At 43.3% G+C, this 10,747-nt stretch overlaps 1 protein-coding gene across 1 annotated transcript; it reads right to left on the bottom strand.

The window, feature by feature from the left end:
• Positions 1–440: 440 nt before the first annotated feature.
• On the bottom strand, positions 441–1,885 carry LOC138638096 (uncharacterized). The gene is made up of 2 exons (XM_069727094.1): positions 1,852–1,885; positions 441–1,744 (listed from the first exon to the last, which is right to left on the bottom strand). The coding sequence occupies exons 1-2, from the start codon at positions 1,863–1,865 to the stop codon at positions 862–864; spliced, it is 897 nt and encodes a 298-aa protein (XP_069583195.1). The 5' UTR covers positions 1,866–1,885; the 3' UTR covers positions 441–861.
• Between the last annotated feature and the right edge of the window lie 8,862 nt (positions 1,886–10,747).

Below are 10,747 nucleotides of genomic sequence, written 5' to 3'. Positions count from 1 at the left end.
GGAGCTATGCACCTGACTTTTTGCAGCTGAATGCATCCTTTCACAGTGCCATCAAGCTTTTGAGTGAGCAAACGTCTGCTGGGTACAATATGCTTAACAAAAGCATACTTGAACTCAGCAGTCGTCTTGATAGGATGCAATCAGATGCAAATCAGTCACCAAGGCACTGTTTTTTTCAGTCGGTCCTCAGGCACATGGAAAATCTAACTCCTGACCTGCAGATGCATGTGATGCAAGGCTGCCACACTGCTCTAGCGCAGGCGATGTCCCATGCCCCTCCACCTACCCTTCATGTGTCAACACCTTTCCCCTCTCAATCCACCGTCTATCCTCCCGTCCGTCCTCCTCCTGTCCGTCCTCCTCCCGTCCATTCTACTCCTTCGTCATTTGTTCCTTCCTCCCTTAATCTTTTTCAGTTTTTACCGTCCCCCTTCCATTCTTCCCCTTTAACTTCTCCGTTCCCAATCCCACCAACACCTTCATACCTCCCACACACCACATCTGCACCTCAACTCTCTACACAACCTCATGTTTTCACCACCCATTCTACTTCTGTTCCTCCCCGTGATGTCCTGTCCCCCACTCTCGACGTGGTCCGCCCTGTCAGCCCCTCCGCTACTATCTCCACCCCAAACTATGAGAATCTGTAAATAAATAAACAGTTTTTTGGTTTAAAAACAATTTTATTGTCTTTCTCTTTTTTTTTTTGTAAAGTTTTTAAATCACCAAGGTTATGGCAATAGTAACAATAACAGTGTTTAAAGGGTACCGTTGCAAAACATACAATGCTGCATTAAAGTACAAAGATTTTGTAAGCAAACAAAAAATGGTATTTTTACAAGTGTAAAAAGAAAAAATTTTTTACACCATTTCATACTGCCAGTCAACTGATCCTGCAGGAGACATGAAGTAGTCTGCAAAACTGTCCCGCATTCTGGAGACTGCTACTGGACTGCGAAAAGTGGGGTTTTGGTAATCCCGTAAGGTGCTTTCAGAAACATTATCCTCCAGGGAAACTTGTTCTTTTGATAAAACAAAATTGTGCAGGACAACGCACGCTTTGACTACATCATCGACAGTTTCAGTCTGCAGTTTAATTGCAGTTAGCAGGACTCTCCATTTGGCAGTTAAGATGCCAAAAGCACATTCCACTACTCTTCGTGCTCTGGTTAAGCGGTAATTGTAAATTTTTTTCCTCTGGGTCAGTCCACTACTTCCAAAGGGTTTCAGCAAGTGTGGGGAAAGCTGGAAGGCATCATCTCCAACACAAACAAATGGTAATGGTGGACTAGTGGTTCCAGGGAGAGGTCTAGGGGGCGGAAAATCAAATGTCTCTCCATATAAACGGCGCCCCATTGGTGAATTTTTAAAGATTTGTGAATCATTTGCGCGTCCATACGCACCGATATCAACAGCGATGAACTTGCATTGTGCATCGGCTATGGCCATCAACACAATAGAGAAGTACTTCTTATAGTTATAAAACTGTGATCCAGAGCCTGAAGGTTTGACGATCCGTATGTGCTTTCCATCAACTGCTCCAACACAATTTGGAAACTGGCAAATTTGATGAAAATTTTGGGCGATCTCCAGCCACCTCTCCTGTGATGGCTCTGGGATGTATTCCACTTGTAGGCACTCCCACAATGCCCGGCAGGTATCTCTGATGATCCCCGAGATGGTGGATATCCCAAGTCGATACTGAAAATGGAGGGATGAGAACGACTCTCCAGTTGCAAGGAATCTGTTAACAAAACGAAAAGACAATAATTAATAAAAAAATTCAAAAAACAACATTACAGTTATAAGTCTGATGAATGAGAATCATTTAAAAAAAAAAAAAATACTTACCGAATAGTCACCATGAGACGCTCTGCTGGTGATATTGAGAATCACAATTCAAAACAACCAGAGGCGCTGCACATTCCTCGGTCACCCTCCTGCAGCAAATACACAGACACCACTACAAAAGTGTCAAATGCCAGGTGTGCGAACACAAGGACTATATATATGTATGTGATCGCGCTGGAGGTGCCGATACAACAAGAAAAGCTTTCTTTTTAGAAAAACATTCACACTATGCTTAATTACCTACTTAGCATTTGGCGTCTGTTTCCCACATATAAGCAATTGCCAGGTTTTCCTGTTACTTCTAGAGGTCTTCCCAGATATGAACGGTTACCGTGTTTTCCTATTGATTCTGATGATCTTCACGGATAAATATAAAGTGCTGTGCTTAAAAATATATATGCGAGGGAGTGGGTATAAAACTGTCCCGGCCGGTGACAGTTACCCGTTACCTCACATGCGGATCCTGGAACACACCGCATGTGAGGTAACGGGTAACTGTCACCGGCCGGGACAGTTTTATACCCACTCCCTCGCATATATATTTTTAAGCACAGCACTTTATATTTATCCGTGAAGATCATCAGAATCAATAGGAAAACACGGTAACCGTTCATATCTGGGAAGACCTCTAGAAGTAACAGGAAAACCTGGCAATTGCTTATATGTGGGAAACAGACGCCAAATGCTAAGTAGGTAATTAAGCATAGTGTGAATGTTTTTCTAAAAAGAAAGCTTTTCTTGTTGTATCGGCACCTCCAGCGCGATCACATACATATATATTGAGAATCACATCTGGGTGTCTCGTCTACGTATACAGTCTTCCACATAGCCCAATAAAAACTCGAAATTTTCAGCTCTCATGCTCACATAATTGAAGAACTTTTGAGGGTTTTCCCTTAGTTCCATGTAAAGCGTGGAATAAACACCACGGGTCATACGTTGTGCTGTGATGGGATGGATCCACAGCCTTCTCTTCCGCCGCTGCCGTAGGATGCGCAGTCTTTGTTCCTCCCTCTCTCGAACGCTGACTGCCAACTGATTTGCCTCAAAAGTAAAATCCGCATAGATCTTTGCAATGTTCGCCAGGACTCCTTCCATTTCTGCCACTTTCTCTACAACCTTTCAAAGATGTGGTGTAAATACACGCTATATATAGTTTTGCAGTAGTATCCAGTAGCCAATCACATTGAAATCCTCCCCTTTTAAAAAACGGATCCGTCAAAAAACGGTTACAACGGATGTAAAAACGGTCGCAACGGTTCTAACGGATCCGTTTTTTTAACGGATCGGGGCAGCTGATCCGTCAAAAAAACGGATCCGTTAGAACTGTTTTTCCACCAAATTTGACGGATCCGTCGATCCGCCACGATGTCGGACCTAACTGACGCCACACAACTGAAGTGTGAAAGAACTCTAAGCATCTTTCATTTCACCAGAGCTGTTTAAAAGAGGCTGAGCTGTGATTGGTTGCTAGGAGCAACAGTTTTCTTTGAAGACAGTTGTAACTGAGGCCTATTATTCTTATCATTTCTATGGTGTCATCCTCCTTCTGCAAAGCAGGAAATAAAACAATTTATTACCGTGCCAACACAAATCACCCTCTGATGATGATTTTAAATGCTAGGGGTAGTAATCCGGTGGCTCTGATGGGATGATGTGGGATATTAGAGGTAGTAATCCAGTGGCTCTGGCTGACAGGATGATGTGGGATATTAGGGCTAGCAGTCTGGTGGCTCTGGCTGATGGGATGATGTGGGATATTAGGGGTAGTAGTCCAGTGGCTCTGGCTGATGGGATGATTGGGATATTAGGGGTAGTAGTCCAGTGGCTTTGGCTGACGGGATGATGTGGGATATTAGAGGTAGTAGTCCGGTGGCTTTGGCTGACGGGATGATGTGGGATATTAGAGGTAGTAGTCCGGTGGCTCTGGCTGATGGGATGCTTGGGATATTAGGGATAGTATTCCGGTGGCTCTGGCTGATAGGATGATGTGGGAGTAACGGGGTCTACCAAGCTGGGGTACCTCTTTCAGTACCACCCCGTGTTTCAAGAGGTCCACTCTGCTTTGGCTGGAGTCTGAATGAAGGACGCTGGCTGGAATTCTTGGTTACATGGGCGCATATAAAAGATCACTGCTTCTCCACGTATTTCTAGTCTGACAACACTTTACTCACAGGACACAGAATATATCACACAGATACAGAGGGCAGGCCAATGGAAAAGCGGCAGGCCAGACATACATTACAATAGCCGCAGGTGGCCGGAGCCTGCCGATATTTACTGTGGGAATTACAAAGGTGGGGGGAGGACAGAAGGGGGAATATTGTGTCCCCTCTGCCCAGGGGCGCAACCTGTGGGCTGATGCATTAGGGACATGCATCTCACATGGAACCTATTATACATACATATAACTGCACAACATTCTGGGTGCGGAGTGGTTCCGTAACACGTAACAGTGGGATATTATGGTTAATAATCCGGTGGCTCTGATGGGATGATGTGGGATATTAGGGGTAAAAGTCCGGTAGCTCTGGCTGATGGGATGATGTGGGATATTAGGGGTAGCAGTCCAGTGGCTCTGGCTGACAGGATGATGTGGGATATTGTGGTCAGTAATCAGGTGTCTCTGACGGGATGATGTGGGATATTAGGGGTAGTAGTCCGGTGGCTCTGGCTGACGGGATGATGTGGGATATTAGGGATAGCAGTCTGGTGGCTCTGCCTGATGGGATGATTGGGATATTAGGGGTAGTAGTCCGGTGGCTCTGGCTGACGTGATGATGTGGGATATTAGGGGTAGTAGTCCGGTGGCTCTGCCTGATGGGATGATTGGGATATTAGGGGTAGTAATCTGATGGCTCTGACGGAATTATGTGGGATATTAGGGGTAGTATTCCGGTGGCTCTGGCTGATGGGATGATTGGGATATTAGGGGTAATAGTCCAGTGGCTCTGGCTGATCGGATGATTGGGATATTAGACGTAGCAGTCTGGTGGCTCTGGATGGCATGATGTGGGATATTAGGGGTAGTAATCTGGTGGCTCTGACTGGATGATGTGGGATATTAGGGGTAGTAGTCCAGTGGCTCTGGCTGATGGGATGATTGGGATATTAGAGGTAGTAATCCGGTGGCTCTGGCTGACTGGATGATGTCAGATATTAGGGGTAGTAGTCCGGTGACTCTTGCTGATGGGATGATGTGGGATATTAGCGGTAGTAGTCCGGTGGCTCTGGCTGATGGGATAATGTGGGATATTAGGGGTTGTAATCCCGTGGCTCTGATGGGATGATGTGGGATATTAGGGGTAGTAGTCCGGTGGCTCTGGCTGACGGGATGATGTGGGATATTAGGGGTAGTAGTCCAGTGGCTTTGGCTGATGGGATAATTGGGATATATTAGGGGTAATAGTCCGTTGACTCTTGCTGACGGGATGATGTGGGAAATCTGTTCATCTTTGCACAGGAAGGAAAAATCAAAAATGTTGTTTACCAAAAGGCTTTTGAATGAGTTGCAAGTAAAATACTATCAATATTTGGGTAATCATTTAATTAATTTGTGTTGCAAATCCGTAGTGTTGAATAAATGATGTGAAATGTTTTTATGTGCAATATAATCATTATAATTTGTTATAATTAACCACAGTTTTGTTGCTATGCCCGGGCAACGCCGGACTCTTCAGCTAGTACTGTATAATTATCAGTCTTAGGGATTGGGGTGCACCAAAGTGCCGTAAGCTTATATAGCCAAATATGATACTAAATTGGGTGCTACACCCTGCATTGAAGGTGCAATAACATTAATAGGAGATGAAAGAATAAATGCAATAAAGATGTGCATACCTAATATATGAATAAGTATATCATTTTGTTGATACAAAAGGGACACAAATAAGAGTAATAAAATCACTTAAAAACATTCAACAATACAAAACCTTACCCTGCCCAAATAGTAGCTTAGGAGGTGAAGTACACAGGTGTAAGGAAATCGAGGACCTCTCTAGCTTCAATAAGTAAACATTGCCATCTAGCTGCCAGGGATTGTAAGAACCAGAACAAAATGGAGCAAGAGGGAACTACAAATCGAATCATGATCTTCCTGGAGAGAACAGATAGGAAGACACACCAGGTCATGTGATAGCTGGGTCATAGTTAAGAATTATTAAAGGTCCAGGAGGACAGAGAGGAGAAGAGTCGAATTGGAAGGGTCCTCCAGGATCATCGTGTCCAATCCCCAGCTCAATGCATGATTCACTAAACCAACTCAGACAGATGTTTGAAGACTCCCATTGAAGTAGAACTCGCCACATCTCGTGGCAGCCTGCTCCACTCATTGATCATCCTCACAGTCAAAAAGTTTTTTCTAACATCTAATCTGTATCTTCTCCCTTTCGGTTTCATTCCATTGCTTCTCGTGTTTCCATGTGCAAATGAGAATAAGGATGATCCCTCTACACTGTGACATCCCTTCAGATATTTGCAGACAGCTATTAAGTCTCCAGCCTTCTTTTATGAAAGCTAAACATTCCCAGATCCTTTAATCATCCCTCATAGGACATGGTTTCCAGTTCACTCACCATCCTGGTAGCTCTTCTCTGAACTTTCTCCAGGTTTCTATGTATTTTTTAAAATGTGGTGCCCAGAACTGGACACAGTATTTCAGATGAGGTCTGACTAATTTATCTTCAGTTCCCTTTTATAAATCAACTAGCTGAAGAGCCCCGCGTTGCCCGGGCATAGTAACAAACTGTGATTAGTTATAACAAATTATAATGATTATATTGCACATAAAACATTTCACATCATATATTCAACACTACAGATTTGCAATACAAATTAACTAAATGAGTACCCAAATATTGATAGTATTTTATTTTCAACTCATTCAAGAGCCTTTTGGTAAACAACATTTTTGATTTTTCCTTCCTGTGCAAAGATGAACAGATTTCCCACATCATCCCGTCAGTCACAGCCACCAGACTACTACCCCTAATATCCCATCAGCCAGAGCCACCGGACTACTACCCCTAATATCCCACATCATCCCATCAGCCAGAGCCACTGGACTACTACCACTAATATCCCACATCATCCCCTCAGAGCCACCTAATTACTACCCCTAATATTCCACATCATCCCATCAGCCAGGGGCACTGGACTACTACCCTTAGTATCCCACATCACCCCATCAGAGCCAACATTGTCAGGATGGCGCTGTTAACCGATTAAAATGATACCTGGGTTGGAGAAATTCTTCTCGTGTTTCTTTTTTCAATCTGTGTTTGAAGTTTTAAAGGGACACTGTCACCTGAATTTGGAGGGAACAATCTTCAGCCATGGAGGCGGGGTTTTTGGGTGTTTGATTCACCCTTTCCTTACCCGCTGGCTGCATGCTGGCTGCAATATTGGATTGAAGTTCATTCTCTGTCCTCCATAGTACAGTACATGCCTGTGCAAGGCAAGATTGCCTTGTGCAGGCATGTACTATGGAGGACAGAGAATGAACTTCAATCCAATATTGCAGCCAGCATGCAGCCAGCAGGTAAGAAAAGGGTGAATCAAACACCCAAAAACCCCGCCTGCATGGCTGAAGATTGTTCCCTCCAAATTCAGGTGACAGTGTCCCTTTAAGTTAATGAGATGCTTCATGCCAGACAAAGAGAAGTTCCTGATTCTGGGCTCCCCCTGCAGTCTGTGGCAGAGGGTGGTCTGTGTCGAAACGGTAATAAATTGTGTTATTTCCAGCTTTGCAGAAGGAGGATGACACCATAGAAATGATAAGAATAATAGGCCTCTGTTACCACAACTGTCTACAAGGAAAACTGTTGCTCCTAGCAACCAATCGCAGCTCAGCTTCTTTTAAATAGCTCTGTTGAAATGAAAGATGCTTATGCTTAGTGATTGGTTGGAGTTATGTGGAGTGGGCATGGCTGATACACACACACATGCTGAGTGATTGGTTTGGGCTAAGTGGAGTGGGCATGGCTGATAGATACACACACACACACACACACACACACACACACTCATTTATATATATAGATTATAAAATGTTGACCAATGCTGTGGCCAAGACCTGGCCTTGAGATACCTCACTTGCAACACTCTTCCAATTGGATGTGCAACCATTTATTACAACTCTTTGAGTACGATCACTGAGCCAGTTATGAATCCACCTAACCGTAGCCTTGTCAGTCCCATACTTTGTCATTTTTTCAATAAGGATAGTATGAAATACTTTATGAATTGCTTTGCAGAAGTTGATATATACTATATCTACCACACTTCCTTGATCCACCCAGTCAGTGATTCCATCATAGATGGAAATTATATTAATCTGTCATGACTTGTGTGTTACAAACCCATGCTGGCTCTGGTTAATTACTGTATTCTTATCCAAGTACTTACATACATGCTGTTTAATGATTTGTTCAAAGATCTTTTCTGGTATAGAAGTAAGGCTCACTGGTCTGTAATTTCCTGGCTCCATTTTCTTTCTTTTTTTTTATCATAGGGACAACATTTGCCATTCTCCAATCTTCTGCGATTTCTCCTGGTCTCCAGTAATTTACAAAGATTCAGGCTAGTGGTTTTGCAATTTACTCAGTACGCTAGGATGTCATTAACCTGGACCAGGAAATTTAAACTCCTTTGAATCAACTAAGTGCTCTCTCTTTATAGATAGTGTGAATTCTGTTATTCCTTCTATAGCACAGTGAAGATTAATTGATGTTACATTTTCTTTTTTACACAATTCAGGCGAAAAATAGGAATTTAAAAGCTTGGCCTTCTCAACAGCATGTTTAAAGGGAACCTGTCACCCCCAAAATCGCGGGTGAGGTAAGCCCACCGGCATCAGGGGTTTATCTACAGCATTCTGGAATGCTGTAGATGAGCCCCTGATGTATCCTAAAAGATGAGAAAAAGACATTAGATTATACTCACCCAGGGGCGTTCCCGCTGTTGGTCCGGGTCCGGCGCCTCCCATCTTCATCAGGTGATGTCCTCTTCTGGTTTTCACGCTGCGGCTCCAGCGCAGGCGTACTTTGTCTGCCCTGTTGAGGGCAGCGCAAAGTACTGCAGTGCGCAGGCGCCGGGCCTCTCTGACCTTTCCCGGGGCTTGCGCACTGCAGTACTTTGCTCTGCCCTCAACAGGGCAGACAAAGTACACCTGTGCTGGAGCCGCAGCGTGAAGACCAGAAGAGGACGTCATCTGATGAAGATGGGAAGCGCCAGACCCGGACCAACAGCGGGATCGCCCCTGGGTGAGTATAATCTAACGTCTTTTTCTCATCTTTTTGGATACATCAGGGGCTTATCTACAGCATTCCAGCTTAGCTCACCAGCGATTTTGGGGGTGACAGGTTCCCTTTAACCACTTCACCCTTTTCATCTAGTAAAAATCCTATAGCATCTTTGACTTTTCTTTTGCTTTTGACATGCCGCCAAAATCCTTTTCCATTGCTTTTGGTCTACCTTGTAAGTCTCGCTTCATTACTAGATTTAGCTCTTCGAACACTTGCCCTGCATTCCCTGCAGACAGCATTATATTATTTTTTATATATGTCCCCCTCTTTCTACTTGATATGCAGGGTGGTCCATGTATATGGATACACCTAAATAAAATGGGAATGGATGGTGATATCAACTTCCTGTTCATTGCACATTAGTATATGGGAGGAGGAAAAATTTTCAAGATGGGTGGTGACCATGGTGGCCATTTTGAAGCTGGCAATTTTGGATCCAACTTTATTTTTTCCAATGGGAAGAGAAGAGGGTCATTGAGAATTCCACAAGAAAAACAATGGTGTGCCTGGTTTTAACATATCTTTAGTCTTTAATGAGTTATTTACAAGTTTCTCTTTGTTTACAGCCAGTGACATGTCGCAGAGGTTAACACGTGAGGAGTGGATAGAAATTGTGTTGATGTCTGGTGAACCCAGGTCATTGCAGCAGATTTCAATGCAAGACACCCTTCGCAAGAAAACTGTCACCATTCCCTTGTTATTTAGGTGTAGCCATATAAATGGCCCACCCAAAAAAGTTTGCCTTATCACTGAACATAATGTTCTGTGTAAACTGAGGGTCCTGTTCCAATTTTTGTTTTGCCTTATCTTCAAATTCAGCGAGCCCATCTAGGTCACCCTCGTTGAGATGCTGCAGCAGTTGGATTTTGTAAGGGTGCCATTTTTTAGTTTAACTCTCCCATGATCACTATGTTCTACTTTTTTGAGAAAAAAAAATCTGATATAAAAAGAGTTCTGTCCAGGTGGCCTACAGTAAACACCTACAACAGTGTTGTTTAGGTCCTTTAGTGTCCTTTCTGTTCTTCTCACATTGTTTTCTTACCTAAACAGTTTCTACAGAGCTACCATTCTCTGAAGCTTGGATCTCTGTGGAGATGTATGCTTTCCTAACATACAATGCAACACCTCCTCCCCTTGTTAAGCCTGTTTCTTATACATAAATTGTAGCCTTCAAGGTTTGTATTGCAATAATGTGTATCATCCCACAAAGTTTCAGTGATGCCTATGACATCATATCTCTCTTCCTGTATTAACAGCTTCAATTCTTGTTTGTCTCCCATGCTCTGTGCATTTGTATAGACCCATTTTAGTTTGTAGTCGATTTCTCTTGCTCCTCTATTTTCTTTCAGAATTAGTTGTCTTTGTTCTATATTTCCACTCCTAACAGCAGGGTTCTAAAATAATTCATTAACTGCTTCTTTTTCCTGGCTGTGTATTTCCCATCAAATATTGCTCTAGTTTAAAGCTCTCCTGATCAGTGTAGCAAGACGTCTACCAAATATGTTTTCCTATTTCATAAGATGCAACCCATGTCTAGCAAGGAGTCCATCATAAAGTTAATTCACTCCATGATCAAGAAACCCTAAACATTG

The sequence above is a fragment of the Ranitomeya imitator genome, chromosome 5 (assembly GCF_032444005.1).
Source record: "Ranitomeya imitator isolate aRanImi1 chromosome 5, aRanImi1.pri, whole genome shotgun sequence".
In the NCBI taxonomy this organism is placed as follows: Eukaryota; Metazoa; Chordata; class Amphibia; order Anura; family Dendrobatidae; genus Ranitomeya; species Ranitomeya imitator.
This window is presented reverse-complemented; position numbering and strand designations above follow the sequence as displayed.